Source organism: Hibiscus syriacus, unplaced genomic scaffold (genome assembly GCF_006381635.1).
Source record: "Hibiscus syriacus cultivar Baekdansim isolate YM2019G1 unplaced genomic scaffold, ASM638163v2 tig00112293_pilon, whole genome shotgun sequence".
Classification (NCBI taxonomy): Eukaryota; Viridiplantae; Streptophyta; class Magnoliopsida; order Malvales; family Malvaceae; genus Hibiscus; species Hibiscus syriacus.
In genome coordinates, this window is record NW_024063296.1 from 3,639,898 (window position 1) to 3,656,206 (window position 16,309).

Consider the following 16,309-nt stretch of genomic DNA (forward strand, 5'->3'; position numbering starts at 1 on the left):
CATCTAATTGGTGATTACATTTTATTAAATTAAATTAAATTAAGATTGTGTATAAATTAATATAATGTGTAAGTAATGAAGACTAAATATGTAGTTATGCTATTTTTTAACATCCAAGTCTACACAATTTTATTTCATAAACATGCAGGTTTTGATGATGCAGATTTTATGGAGTAAAAAAAATGATGAGACTTATGAACATAACCCAGAATAAGTACAAGATGAAGAAATTGATGATGATGATGATGAATTAAACACTCCATCTCGTTATAAAATATAATTAATGAGAGATACCATAGTTTCTAGTTTAATAAATTCACTTTAATTTGTAAGCACTAATATTTTTTTTTGTAATATTCTTTTGTCAAAACAAGTATTTAAATTATTATTCTGTAATAATTTTACATCCACGTGTTAAAAATTATGGATAATATATTTTTCTTAATAAAATATTTCATTTATAAAAATATTATTAATGAGTTATCTTAAAATATTTTTATATTTTTATTATAGTTTAAGCTGATATATTTTATATATCATAGTATTAATAATTGTAAAAATAATTTAAATTATATATTTTTAATTTATAACATAATGTTTATAATAGACATTTTATCTTTTCAAACTCACTTTTGAACAATAATCTCAAACAGTTAAATTTTAAACTGTACTTTTAAACAACACTTTTGAAAGTTATTTTTTACAACATTTCTAAAAGTTACTTTTCAAAAGTTTTTGCCAAATTCCCCTAAATATTAATGGTTGGTGGCTTGATTGCAACACTTAAATAGTTAAGTGGTCCAGTTGACAAAATTAAAAAATTAATTGCCAAAATAAAAAAAAGAGCTATAGTTAAATGGTCATTGATATAATTTATCCTATTACTTATGTAATTATAGGGTAGAATCTCTATAAATTAATACTCGATAAATTAATAATCTCTCTAAACTAATAATTTTTTCAGTCTTGACTTGGTCCCAATAAATTAATAATTTTGATAAATTAATAATATAATAATTTATTGAAAGAATCCAATATTATAAATTAATAATTCTATAAAATTACAAATATAACTAGAACAACTTAGTGAAATATGATTCTATTGTTGTTTGCTTGTTAAAATATTTAAATCTAATTGTATTTCATCTTTAACTTTTCTTAGTGCATCCAAAAGTTCTAATATTGTGTTCTCATACTACAATAAAAAATAGTGAAGAATTGTTGCCACTATTAGTTCTTCCTTCCGTCTAATTAATGACAAATGCATTGTATCATCTTCAGTTTCATCATCAAAAAGATTTTCAAAAACATTAGCTACACTTTTTCTAAACTTTAAACCTCTAACATATGCATCATTTTCACTCGGGTAATCCAATAAGTGATTGACATTCATTTTTTTTGCGGTACCCAAAGTCATTAATCATCGTATCAAATTCATAAAGAATAATGTAAGTTCGTGAAATATAAAAATTCTATTTAAATTAATAAATTATTAATTTATCAATTAATTAATACCCTTAAAATTAATTTTATATAATTTATAAAGATTTTACTGTATTACTATAATTCAAATAGATTTGTATTTCTTCTTCTAAATTATAAATAACATATACTCAAATAAATAGTAACTTCTCACCACCAATCCCCACCACAAATGTTCATAAGAGCCCTAGAAACATCACCATAGTAAGAGCAGAAAGACCAGCTAGCCACCAAGATTTCCATAAAATTTACTAATGTTTTTCTTTTAATAAAAAATAATTACAAATTTTAGGATTATAAATTTATATACTTTTTTCAACAGAAACTGAAAATAACTTGGATGGAAACAAATCTAATCTTGTGATCATACAAATAAAGCCTGTGAAGCTACAAGACATTTGATCCTATCATCCTTTTTCCACAGGCATGGCACAATTAACATACTATGGGCAAGATAAAGAATCATGGTTAGAAAGTTATATTTTTGATGAGGCAAATATCAGATTAGTAATTAGATTGTGGGACCTTTTTTTTTCCTTTTCCAGGAGAAGAAAAGTACCTAGATCCCATAGCTCATAATAAGAACCAGTAATCAATCATGGCCATTGAGTCCAAAATCCATAAAGATCGTCCATTTTGTTTTCTTATAGTATGTGATAAAATTCACGTTGAATATGGAGGCCAATGCAGTTCAACCAAGCATCATACCTCAAAATCTTCAATGAAGATTTCACTGCCTCTGTATTAACTGTCTGAAGTTGAAAACATAGACAATGGCATACCATATCAGTGAGCTTATCTTAAATTATCAAAAGAAATATAAACAGGAGCATATATTAAACTTATAACAAGTAGTCTACATCCAGACCATAGGTTTTCATGCACACCTTACTAGAAAATAAGAGTCCTTTCTTATTCAACATTCACAAAACAGACATTCTTCAAGTTCAATCATCTTCACTTTTCAATTTCCCTAGTAGCTGCTACAGCTACCTTCTTGGTGTTGATCACAAGCTCGTCAATTAGGCCTCCGATTTCATCCCTTTTCATAACAACATACACACAAAACAAATAAAACAAAAGTATCGATGACACAATCCAAATGAAAGTAAAATGAAGGCAGACAGCAAATTGGTTACTGTACATTGTAACATTGCAATTGAATTCTACAATCATTTAGATGCTCACGTGGAAAATGTTGATCTTTGAAACCATATGAAGCATTTCAAAGCAAGGGAGGAACTGTGATTGAAACTAGTGGAAATGATCAGTGTTGGTCACAATTGGTACAAGTGAATTGGTTTCAAGATAAAATTATTGCAGCAAATGCTGAGAGCATAAAATGAAATTTAAGAAGTCCATTTAATGTGTGACAACTACAAGATGTCAGGCCACACAACAAAATGTTACTGGAATCTTCATGTAGACCAAGGACTCTTAACCCAAAGGGACAACAGAAAGGACAAGCACATTCTACTTAAGCCAATATCACCGTTAGTCTTACTAATCAGACTACTTCATGTCGTCTCAAGTTTCCTTCTCCATGCGCTCTTAGTGTCTCGGATCGTCAGCTCTTGGATCACACACTCTGGAGCAACCGACCACATGACTTACTCATCTCATAGTTTTTCCACTTATAGCCGCTGTCCTAGAAATAAAAACTATTATAGCAGTTGGTATTTCCTAATAACAGTAACCAGGTAGCAAGATATCAGCATGGGACAATCCTTAGTCCTGAAAAAAAATAGTCCTGAAATTGTCGATGAATCTCATATCTATCCAATAAATTGAAATACATGAATTAAGCTACTGCTTTACATTTTGCCTACATGAGTTTTTCAGGATCGCAGTAAGAAGAAAATGAAATCTTGAGTTTCCTGTGAATTTACTGAAAAGAGAAGAGAGTTTACAGGAAGAGAGTTGTTTTTTTACTTCTATTCCTCTGCCATTCGAATAAAAAATAAATAAATCAGACTTATTGAAATTGACTGTGTTATAATAGTAGAATCCTACTAGGAGTTACAACATAAGAGTCCTCCTAGGTGTTTACTTTCTTATCTAAACGGATAACTATCTTATATTCTACTTAGGTAAATATAAAATACAAGTATAATACAAAGTAAAATACTAAATACAAAGTACACAGCTATATCCTACACTCCATCAAAGTTAACTCTTGGAAGTGGTTTGGTGAAAATATCAGCTAGTTGTAGTTGAGTAAGAACATATCTTAGTTTGACAATCCCATTATCGACTTTCTCTAAAATGAAGTGTTTATCAGTCTCCACATGCTTGGTTTTGCCATGATGAACAGGAATTTTAACAATATTTATGGCAAATTGGTTCACTTTGCACCTTGAACTGATTACTAAAGTCATCCTTTAATTCTTTTAATAATCACAATCTCAAAGTTCTCGCTTCTTTTAAAAAATAAACCATGACCTGGTGTCATTTTGAGATATCTAAGGATTCGATTGACTGCTTCTAGACGCTCTTCTCAAGGATCATTCATGCTAACTGACAATACCTATTGAAAAGAAACATTTCGCCTTGTATGAGATAAATAAATTAGCATTCCCACTAACCTTCGGTATTGTTCTTGATTAACTGATATTCCTTATCTCTTCTTAGCTTTCAGTTGGGATCCACAAGTGTTTTGTTAGTTTACATCCAAGCATAGAAGTCTCTGTTAGGAAGTCCAGAATGTGTTTTCTTTGTGTGATCACAATCCCAGCTCTTGATCGAGCAACCTCCACCCCTAGAAAATATTTGAGTGTTGCAAGATCTTTGATTTCACAATCAACAACAGGTTGACATTTTAGCTTATGGATTTCTTCAAAGTCATCTCTTGTTATGATAATTCCATCAACATAAACAATAAGTATGGCCTTTTTTACCTTTTGATGAAACCTTCAAGAATATTGTATGATCTGACTGGCACTGATTGTATCCATCGTTAATTACAACTTTGATAAATCCGTCAAACCATGCATGAGGAGAAAGTTTTAGGTCATACAGTGACTACTTTATCTTGCATACTTTGTATGCCATTTGAGAAATTCTTCAAACCTGAAGGTATTTCCATGTACACATCTTCAAGATCCTCATTTAAGAAAGCATTTTTTATGTCTAATTGAAGAAGAGATCAATCTTAATTTACTGCCAATGATAGTAACCACTCAGCTAATTAATAGGGTTCCAATTTCTCAAAGATAAAATCTTGAATTCGTCTTTTCATATCCAAACCAAAGTACCATGTTTTTAATAACTTTAAACCCAATACTCCTAGAAATCCAAAAACCTACTTTACCAAGAGGGATGATAAGTTTATAAAGCAATAACTTGCTATGCTAGAAAGTAGGGAAACCAAGTCATTACTTCTCATCAGCAAAACATGCATTTAAATCAAAGAAAAAACTTCAGTTAAGTTAATTCTATTATTACTACAATAAAGAACTTAGAAGGATATAGCAGAAACAAATATATACACGTATATAAATATAAATACTCACTGCAAAGGACGATGCTGGTTGCCAAATAAGCTTTTAATATTAGAATATGAATGGTTCTCATCATGAGCAACGCCCATACCGACACCATAGCCAAATCCCAAGCCAACCCCGCATCCAGCACCAAAACCAAAGCCAACTTGCAATCCAGGAATTCCAGGACCAAAGCCAGCACCTAATGAGAGAAAACCATTCAAATCTTTGATAAGCAATTAAGAGAAGATCATCATGTCTAACACAGAATGGAACAAAGTTAGAATGAAAATGAATAAATAAATGCATCTTGGGGACCATGCAATCCCAAAATATGAACCACAAAAAAATCATGGTCATTGGCAACTTAAAGAGAATTTAGCAGTAGGCCAGTGGTCTTCGATCTTCCAAAAGCACAAACTGAGACTAGCATTTATATAATTGGAAAAATTGCTTGGATGGGGTGTTGAAAAAAAAGATTGGTTGGTATAGGGTATTCGGATAATTATTTTCTCAACTAGGGTGATATGAAAAGAGCAGGGTAAAAGACGCAGGAACTACATGACGTCTTTGGGAAGACTCATGGAAGACAATGCTTCTTTCCCTTTGCTACCCTACTAGACTTGGGGTTTCAATTGCATGCATTCTGGATAAGATGCGTCGTCTTCCCGGCGTCTATCGAAATACGCCATGCAGTCCCTGCGTCTTACGCTATGCAATGTTCATACCATCTTAGTTGAGAAAAATATTTTTTCAACACCCATACGAGCCAGTTTCTTTTTCCACCATATTATCCTGTCAATTTTGCCCTATTTAATAACTAGTTTGTTCAACCGTTCTTTTTTTTCTCTCAATTATGGATAAAATATTTGTAATCCAATTAATAAATAAACCATATACTATATGTTTTTAACATGCACTTTTACTCGTCATGTCCATGATCATTTCATCTCTAGATCCAGAAAAATAAAAGAAAAGAAAATTCACAAAGAAAATTGTTAAAAATTGATTAGTGAGGAAATACCTCCAATGAGGCCGGCACCAAAGCCGAGACCACAGCCGGCGCCGAGACCGAAAGCAGGGCCAACCTTACCCACATCCTTATGCTTAAGCTGCGGAAGTTTCCAAATCAAACCCTTGTCATCTTCTTCCGCTGGTCTTCGTTGCCTCCTGCCGTTGCCGTTCATCGCCTCCTATCCGGTTCACTTCCGCTGTGGGTTGGGCTTGGCGGTCGGGGAATCAAAGCAATTCCTAACCACAGGGACTGTAAAACAACAAATGGAGGATTTTACAAGTCACACAGCTAACCCTACCATCAACTGATTGACCAATTAGGAAATTTAAATTAGGGCATCGTTTAGTACTCAAATTATTATTATTATTTTTATTTTGTTTTAATTATTAATATTCTTTTAAAATTTATATTTCGTTTAGTATTCAAATTATCATTTTTATTTTGTTTTAATTATTAATATTATTTTAAAATTTATATTTTTTTTTATTAATTGAGATAAATAATAATAATATTTGTTTGTTTCTTAAAATCATATTTAATATTTAATTTTATTTTTTATCCTTAACTATTATAAAAAATTAATAATCATATTAAATATAACAAAAGTGATAATCGACATAATAAACATATAATTTATCCAAAAGATTATCCATTTCAGTTTTTACTCAAGCTATTTAAAATTCGAATTCTATCACGTTGGTTGAAAATTATCATTCTTATGATGTAATTTGTTTTTGAAATTATTTTAAAAGTAATATTTATTTCTGGTAAATTTCATTATTTTTAAATATTTTATTTTTCATACACATAAAAAGTAGAATAATCGAGAAAATGGCGCACGTTAAGTCTTCTCTCTTGGTGCATGTTAGTTGGGCTAACAGTGGTTGAAGACGAGGCCATCTTCACTGCAATTCTTGCTTTTTTTCTACTTTTCTGAGTTTCTTGTGGGGGTTTTATCGATTTATGGCTGTTGAGGGAGGCATGGACTGGAGGAAGCTTTTCGCAGCAGGGAACGATCAGGAGCTGGATTTTTTCTCTTCTTCGGTGGTTGAGGGTTCCTGTGTCGTGAAGCCACCTCGCTTCGTATTTGAGGAAGGGATCTTGGAATGAAGGTTCTCTCTAGTCGGTCAATTTGTTGGCCCAGCCCCGAATTTTGCTGCTCTCCAAAAAACCATCGGCCTGATGTGGGGAAAAGATTCACCGGTGAAGGTGAGTTTAGCTGGTTCGAGCTTATTTGTCTTCTCATTTGTTAATTCTTCTGCCAGGGACTGGGTTTTAGATAATGGTCCCTGGCATGTTCATCATAAACTGTTTTTTCTTAGGAAATGGGAGCCCAATTTGAAGGAACTGCAATTTGATTTACTTTGTATGCCTGTTTGGATCCAGCTTTACAATGTGCCTTTAGAATTATTTTCGAAGAAGGGGCTTAGCTATATTGCCAGTGCAATTGGGAAACCCCTTCACATGGATTCGATTACTGCTAGCAGGGAAAGGCTTGAGTATGCTCGTGTTTGTGTGGAGATCTCTGCTAGGTCTCAGATTCCAAATTATATTGACGTGGTTCTGTGTGATGAGTCTTTGGTTAGGATTATAGTTTTTGTTCCTTGGTTGCCAAGCTCCTGTGCTAACTGCAACCGTTTTGGGCATTCTGAGGAATCTTGCCCCCATGGAAGGAGGGTTGAACGTGTTTGGAGGGCTAAGACGCCTGTGCAGGAAGTTGGTCTTGGAAAGAATGGTGAGGCTCTGAAATCTTTGGTAGTTGTTAACATTACTGGTGGAACTGTGCCTACTGGTGCAAGTTTAAGTACAACTTCAGAATTAGTGGGACTTAGTTATGGTAAAGAGCATTATGATGTTGCATGTTCTAATATGGGCAACCAGACTGCTGTTGTTGATAGTAGCTTGGATGCTACTAAAAACTTGATTACGGTTTCAATGCCTAGAGAGTCTAGCCCTGGAAAGGTACAACAGGGTTCTGCACATGATATAGTAGGCCAGTTTGTTTCAACTGGCAGTAACTTGGCTACTAAGCTTAAGGAGGTCTACCCTGAAACCTTGGATGCCTATCCAGTATTAGATGGGGTCGGAGTTAGGAGTGATTTGGCTACCCTGGGGGTTAATCAGTATGATATTGTGCAGGCTATTAATCCTCCTATAAAAAGAGGCAAAGGAAGGCCAGCTAAGGATGGCAAAACTGTTGGGGGAGGATCTAAGAACAAGTTTGACATCCTTAATTCAACTAACCCTGATAGATTATTGGGTGTTCCTCTTGATGGTTCTAGCAAGAAACAGAAGGATGATGTTTTGGGTGTGTCTAAAGTTGTATAGGAAATGAAGCTGAAGAAAAAGGAACAAGTTGATAAGTTTAAAAAAAATGAGGAAAGGGGTGGTGCTTCTTCCTCTTCTATTTTGGCATGCTAGTGTGTTTTTGGAATGTTAGGGGATGTAATAGTCCTCTAAAGCAAAGTAGGGTGTTGAAATGGGCTAAAAGGTGTCATATTGATGTTTTATGCCTCCTAGAAACTAGAGTTAAGGTGATCAATGATGGGGAAATTCTTTCTAAGAAGTTTGGTGACTAGAGAGTGTGCTGTAACTATGATCATGTTGAAAATGGCCGGATTTGGGTTCTGTGGCAAGTTAATCTGGACTGTTCTATCAGTTCCGTTTTTATCAAAGCATTACTATAAAGGGTAACTTTAGTGGTAAATTTTTTACTTAACTGTGGTGTACGACTCTAATGATGGTCTTATTCGAAGATAATTGTGGAAACAGCTTAGTGATATGGATAATATTGTGAGGAATGATGCATGGCTAATCGGGGGCGACTTTAATGTCATATTTAATATGGAGGAGACTTCTAATGCAGTCAACTCTGGTATTATCCCTGATATATCTGATTTTCAAAGATGTGTAGAGGAGCTGCGGATTTTGGATCATCAGTTTATGGGTCCTTTATTCACTTGGTCAAACAAGCAGCAGGACACTTATTTGGCTTGTAAATTGGACCGAGTTCTCATAAATTCGAGTTGGATTGAGGCTTTCCCTTCCTCAGTTGTGGAGTTTCAGGCTCCTGGTGACTTGGATCATTGCCCATCCCTTGTTTGGCTACACAAGGGGGTCCCCATTGCTAAACCAAAACCCTTTAAGTTTTTTAACTTCTGGGTATTGTATCATAGCTTCATGTCCATTGTTGAAGAATCGTGGCAGTCCTCAGTTGGTGGCAATCTAGCTCAGGTTCTGTTTTTGAAGTTGAAAAGGTTGAAAAGTTACCTAAAAGAACTTAACATGACTCATTTTCACGACATCTCGGGTCAAGTTCAAAAGAAGAGGGATGACCTTTTGTGCATTCAGCTTTTCAATTTAAATGATACTGCTGCTGGCAGCTTTATTAAAGATGAATTAGAGGTTGAATAAGAACTACAAGCTCTTGAACAAGCGGAGATGCTTTTTTACAAGCAAAAGGCCAAAGCTGATTGGATTAATGAGGGTGATCAAGGTACTCGTTTCTTTCATTCTATGGTGGCTAGCAAAAGGATAAGCAGCACCATTCGGGCTCTCTATGATCAAGATAGGGTTAAGATCGATTCGTTTGAAAATATGTCTAATGAGGTCATTCACTTTTTTAAAAAACAGTTGGGGGTACCTAATCCTGATGTTAAGTGATGCAGCATCAACGTCATCAGGGATCTCCTCGGCTACTCCTTACCTAGCGGTACTACTGAGGCCCTTATCAAAAAAATCTCTGATGATGAGATCAAAGAGGCTATATGGGGGTAAGGGAATAATAAATCCCCTGGTTCTGATGGCTTTAATTCTTACTTCTTCAAGAGTGCTTGGCCTATTGTTGGAAATGATTTTTTGGCAGCTATCAGGTACTTCTTTGAAAACTCTTTTATGCTTCCATCTTTCAATGCAACTGCTGTAGTTTTGGTCCCAAAAGTTCCTAATCCGAACATGGTTAGGGATTATAGGCCCATCTCGTGCTGGTCTGTAATATATATTACTGCTACTAGGATTTGGTGAATCGTTTAGCTGTGGTGTTCCCTACCATGATCTCTAAAAATCAATCTAGATTTGTGACGGGAGAAGAATTGTAGATTATACTTTGCTAGCCCAGGAACTTGTTAGGGGTTATTATATGAATAATATTTCACCTAGATGTGCTTTTAAAATTGATTTGCAAAAGGCATTCAATTCTTTAGACTGGAATTTGTGAGGGTTATCTTGCGGGCTTTGGGTCTCCCTGAGAAGTTTGTTTGCTAGATATGGGCTTTTATTACAAGTCCTAAGTATTCGATTTTGCTTAATGGTAGTTTAGTCGGCTACTTTAAGGGTGCTCGAGGTGTTAGGTAGGGTGATCCCCTTTCACCGTATATATTTGTCATGGCCATGAATGTCTTGTCCAGCCTTTTGAATGTGGCTGCTTCAAAAGATGTGTTCAAGATCCACCCTAAGTGTAAAAAAAATAGGGCTCACTCACATTTACTTTGCGGATGACTTGCTCATTTTCTGCAAAGGCTCCATGGATTCTGTTATTGGGGTGCATGTTGTTTTGGATGTTTTTTACTCTATGTCTGGTCTTAAATTGAATGCCAGTAAATGTGAAATCTTTTCTGCTGGAGTTTCAGCACAACAGTGTGGTACAGTGTGGCAATTCAGGAAATTACTGGGTTTAAGCTGGGCAGTCTGCCAGTCAGGTACTTGGGCATCCCATTGGTGCCTAGGAAGCTATGCGTAAAGGATTGTTGTAGCCTCATCGATAAAATTAAGGCTAAACTAAATTTATGGGCCAACAAGCACCTCAGTTTTGCTGGGAGACTTCAACTGATCTGAGCTGTCTTATTTAACATGGCTAACTTTTGGTGCAGGCAACTTATCATGCCAAAAGGGGTGACTAGGACTATCGAGAAATTATGTTCTAGATTTTTTTTGGAAGGGGTCTGACTTCATTGCCAAGGGTACTCGTGTTAGTTGTAAGAAAATCTGTTTGTCGAAATCCGAGGGGGTCTAGGCGTACAAGACATTGGTGGTTGGAACATGGCATGTATGGTTCATTTATTCAAGAAACTATTAGCCAATGAGGGATCTCTTTAGGTGGCTTGGTTGCGAACCTATGTTATTAGAAACGTAGACTTTTGGCAGTTGAATATTCACTCTAACGCTAGCTGGAGCTTTAAGTGCCTCTTGAAGATTAGGCCTATGGTGTCTCACCTCTTCGATGGCCCTGCTTGTGATCTAAATGTGAGGCACATTTGGGAAGACATGCGCTTAAAGGCACCCAAGTTTCTTGGCAGCACTTAGTCTGGTTTTCTGGGCGTATTCCCAAGCATAGCGTCATTGAATGGATGGCCATGTTGGATAGGCTTCCTACTCGGGTTAGGTTGTTGAATATGGGGCTAAATATTGATGATGATAAATGCTTGTTGTGTGACCTTGTGCCTGAATCCAGAGAGCATTTGTTCTTCGGTTGAAGTTTTGCTAAAGGTCTCTGGGCCGCTGTCCTCGCGCTGTGTGGTTTGTACTGTTTGGTTAGTAGTTGGGATGGAGAAGTGGCTTGGGCAACCTGCTATTTCAAGGGCAAATCTCTTATAGTGAAAGTGTTCAAGCTTGCTTGGGCAGGACACGTTTATTGCATTTGGAGGGAGAGGAACAACAGGCTATTTGGGGGCAGAGCAAAGTTGGTGGATGCTGTCTTACAGGACATCAAGGATGCTATTCGGATTCATATGTTGGGGAAGCCAATCAATGGAGCTGATTCAAGAAATATCGCCCTCTGTTTGAGTTGGGGTTTGCCTTAACTGAGTTTTTTGCTTCATTATACCCTGTTCGATAGTTGATTAGTTTTTGTTGTTTCTATTGTAATTTTCTATTTATTGCACGCTGTAATCGGTAGCAGGTCTTCTACTTTCTTGGATAATAAAATGGAATTATCCAAAAATAAATAAAAAGTAGAATAACTAAAAAAAGAGAACAAGATCAATTAAGTTTAAAATATAATTATTTAATAAATAGGATAAATATTATTTATATATGAACTTTTATTATCATAAATTATTTTTATTTTTATTTTTATTTACTTGATTTTTATTAATTTTTTGGACATTTTTAATATTTGTATTAATTAAATTAGTTTCACTTGATTCAGAATATCAATCTCAATCATAAATTTAATATTATAATGAATAAACATTATATTTATTTTTTATAATAATTTATAACGCTAAATTATTGTAATTAAAAATCTTTTATATTCACATGAACCAATCTATCTGAATGGTTAAAGAGATGATTTTTGTCTCTAAACCTCTCAGGTTCGAGCATGAACAACTGTAAGAGATTTAAACATCTATTGTCAAATAATTGAGAATCTCTAGAATATATAATACCACTTGTAATTACTCTATATTAATAAAGAAAAATATTTCATAGTTTGTCATGTAAGTGAAAAGTAATTTTTTAAATTATAAAATTTATTAAAATAATTATCTTTTCTTAGCTCAAGCTCAAATCTAAACTTAGTTTCCTCAGAAAGGACTCCGATCGATTTCATGGTAATTAATTTAATCACAATTTTAAAATTATAATTTAATTAATATTATTTTAATCATATATTAATAAAAAAATAACAATAAATGCCACATCATACATAGAGAATAATAAAATAAGTTATCATGATTAAAATAAGAGCAATTCAAAAGTTGAGTGATTAAATGAAACATTGTAAAGTTTAGTAACTAAAATGAAGAAAGAAGATAGTTAAGTGACAAATGGTGTAGTTTTCCTATTTATAACAGCATTAAACGGACGATTGGCCTTCTTAATGTGCCATGTCAATAAAAATTAATAGAACCGTTAGTCAATGATAGAAAACGTTGGTCAAAGTGATACAATGGATTCTTTTTTCGAGTTGAAGGGTCACATTGATAAAAAAAATAGAATGAGGACTACATTAGTTTTGTTTAAAAATTTAGGGACCTCATGTGTTTTTTTCCTAAAATTTATTAAAATAATTATCTTTTAAATATAGTTTAATTGTATTTAAAATTATTTTCTAGATAAATAACTATTTTCAATGGTATCGGTATAAATAACAAAGAATAAATTAATGATAAATTTTTACATTGGAAACAAGATGATTTTGGTCTTAAATTTTACAAGTTTTTTTTATATTTTAACCCTCATTCTTTCTTGGAGTTAAATATAATTTTCAATCTTTCAAAAAGAAAAAGAACCTATTTATATTTCAGTATCTTTAGTTTCAACAATTTATTTTTCGATGTTTTTATTTTCAATTATTTAAATTCCAGCCTTCATATTCTGAATTTGATTCATTTCGATCCCTGGTTTTCAACTTTATATATATAACTTGCCATCTTGCATTCATTTTGTTTTAGTCTCTACATTATTATAATATGTTCATATTATGTACATACATTAAATATATTTTTATATATTCTAGGTTTCATTTTTATACTTTATATCCTATATAAGATATAGTTTATCCATATTATTTTTATATATTATATAGTATGTTTTGCAAATACTATTTATTTATTTATTAAATATGTTTTAAGTATTATTTAATATTAAATAAAATATGAACTAAAAATATTTTAATAATTTGATTATCCTAGTTTCCTCTCTATCTTTGTGCCACTTAGGGTGCGTTTGGTTCACGGAATGTAAGATTATCGGCGGGAATAGGATTAACGGCATGAATAAGATTATTGTGAATGTTGCATTTTTGTGTTTTGTTTCGTTTAGCATGAATGTAAGATTATAGTGTTTGGTTAAAATAATTAAAGACTATTGGAATGTATATTTTATCAAATTGTCCTTATTATATATTTGTTTTTTAACAAGTTGAATTCTACTATAATTAATTTATATATTTTCTTCAAATATTTTAAATTCATAAAATTTATATAATTTTTTTTACAAAATTAAAAAGATAAATAGGTTTAATGAAAGGAAATTTTTTTTATTTTAACCCCTAAACTTCATATAAAATTCTAATTGTGAACTTTTTTTTTTGTAAATCTTAAATAGTTTAAGAATAAATTTGCAATTTAACCTTCATACAATTTTTTATTCAACGACAGAAGAAAGATATTTTTTAAGAAATTTTTTTAAGAACATTTTAGTCCAAAATGTCGGGAATGTAACAATACCTAAGGGAATGGGGAATCACATTCCCGGTAATAAGCCCCCAAAATACCACTGTTGGGAATAAAGGATTACCGGGGGTTGGGAATGTTTGCAACCCAAACGTGGGAATGACATTCCATTCCCCCGGTAATCCAAGATTACCTGAACCAAACACTCCCTTAAGTTTTTTAAATTTTTGTAACATCGGTGATAGGCAACCAGCACTAACACCTGCCTTAGTGCTTGTAGTCGGTCACCGAAAATCATAAGTTTTTTTTAGTTATTTTTTTTATAATTTTATATTTATGACACATTTTTTGTTTTTATAATACATTTTTTTATTATTTGACCGATGTTTTAATTTATTATTTTTTCAGAGTTGAATTTGACATTATCACAACTGATCAAGATGACACTTATTTGTTATCATGTTGATATTTGATGTTTTGGATACTTGAATTGAATTTGGATACACGATTTGTGTTAATGAATAATTTGTTCATTTCGCTTGATTTTGTTTATGACTTGTCGATGACTTTTTAGCTTTATCTCATTTTATTGTTCGTTTGCCGATGCAGTCACATTTGTTTGTATCTATATTTTGTTCAGGTTGTTTTTGTTAGACTTTTAACATTTTCTTGGTATGATCCTTGTATGATCTTAAACTGTTAATTTTTATATTAATTGTTATAAGAAAATATCCTAATTATGTGATTAATTTATGTTTATGAACATAAACATAAATTATAGTTTTAGATATTTTATTTTTCTAATAAAATTTACAACTTCTATTAAAAAAGTTTTATTTAATATTTTATACAAATCTTAACTATTTTTTTTCATAAATTGCAAGCCAAGAAAATGCATTTCCGTGGCGGATTTAGAGAATCACATCCTAAGTGATAAGATTGTGATTATTAGGATCGTTCATATAAAAGAATATCTTCTTAGTATTTGAACAATTTCAAATTAAGTAAATTTTAATATTTTGATATTAAAACTAAGGTAAATACCCTTTCGGGAGAAAATCTATGAAATCACCTTCTTAAAACGAATTTAGGTGGGTCGGACACCATCTTACCTGATCTTCGTTTTACCAGAAATGTGTCGGGTTCGGGAGTCGGTTATAGTCAAGGAAGGATTAGCACCCTTGAATCGCCCTTTCGGTACCAATTAATTTGTCGGTTGTCTTTTAATGTGAAAATTAAAAACTTAAATTAAAATTTAAGCTACCCGATTCGAATTGCTTACCTTTGATCAATTAAGATTTCTCTAAAAAAAGGATAAAAAATGTTAGTTAAGAAATAATAAATAAATGTTAAATAAACCAAAGAAAAATATGGGAAAAAAACTAAATAAAAGAAACAAAATCAAAAGAGAAGAAATGAAATAGAATAAAATAAACGAAAAAATAAATGAAAATAAATTGAAGAAATAAAATGAGAAAAGAAAAAGAAAAGGAATAATAATAATACTAACGATAAACAAAAAGCATATGAAAAATTATATGTATATATTAATAATAAAATGGACTGAATTGAAATAAAAACCAAATTCGAGGGTCAATTTCATAGGAAATCAAATAATAATTGAGAATTCGGGGCAAACTGAAGACTTTAAAACAACGAAGGACCAGATGAAGCATTTCCCCCATTTCTATCCAAAACACGCGGATCCTAAACTGGGTCGGGTCACGGTACGAGTCGCCTGACGGGTTTGTATAAATCCCACATTTCCTCAAAAAAAAACCCTCATTCCCTCATTTGTTAACTTCCTCCCTCACCTAAATTATCTCTACTTCCCAGAACACGACCACCCTCTCCGATGAGGACTCCACCATCAGCCGCCTACCGGAAATCATCCCGACCACCACCCACGGTGGCCGAAATCCCACAAGCTAGCCCTTTTCAAATCCCTTTTTCCCTTAGCCCTAAATCTAGCCACCAATTATCACAAAATGGCCTCACTCGGCCTAGATCTGAAGAAAACACTTCGGCTTTTTACCTTCCCAGGTGACCCTTCGGTTTTCCGGCGTGCTTGCTTTTTCACTCGACCATTTCGGGGTTTTTACTTGATAGTTTTTATTTTGTGACTGTTTTTGTGGATTTGTTTTGATAGTTTTTATGATTCGATGATGGTATTTTGGCTCGTTGGTTATGTTGGGTTTTTGACGATTCTGTAT

General features: G+C 32.9%; 2 protein-coding genes across 2 annotated transcripts; one reads left to right on the top strand and one right to left on the bottom strand.

Moving 5' to 3' along the window:
* Positions 1-2,298: 2,298 nt before the first annotated feature.
* On the bottom strand, positions 2,299-6,279 carry LOC120177635 (keratin, type I cytoskeletal 14-like). Its single transcript, XM_039183716.1, has 3 exons — positions 5,989-6,279; positions 4,995-5,166; positions 2,299-2,524 (listed from the first exon to the last, which is right to left on the bottom strand). The coding sequence occupies exons 1-3, from the start codon at positions 6,149-6,151 to the stop codon at positions 2,440-2,442; spliced, it is 420 nt and encodes a 139-aa protein (XP_039039647.1). The 5' UTR covers positions 6,152-6,279; the 3' UTR covers positions 2,299-2,439.
* Positions 6,280-8,760: 2,481 nt separating this feature from the next.
* On the top strand, positions 8,761-9,393 carry LOC120177579. The gene has a single exon (XM_039183676.1). It carries the CDS (start codon positions 8,761-8,763, stop codon positions 9,391-9,393), a length of 633 nt encoding a protein of 210 aa, XP_039039607.1.
* The last annotated feature ends 6,916 nt before the right edge of the window (positions 9,394-16,309 follow it).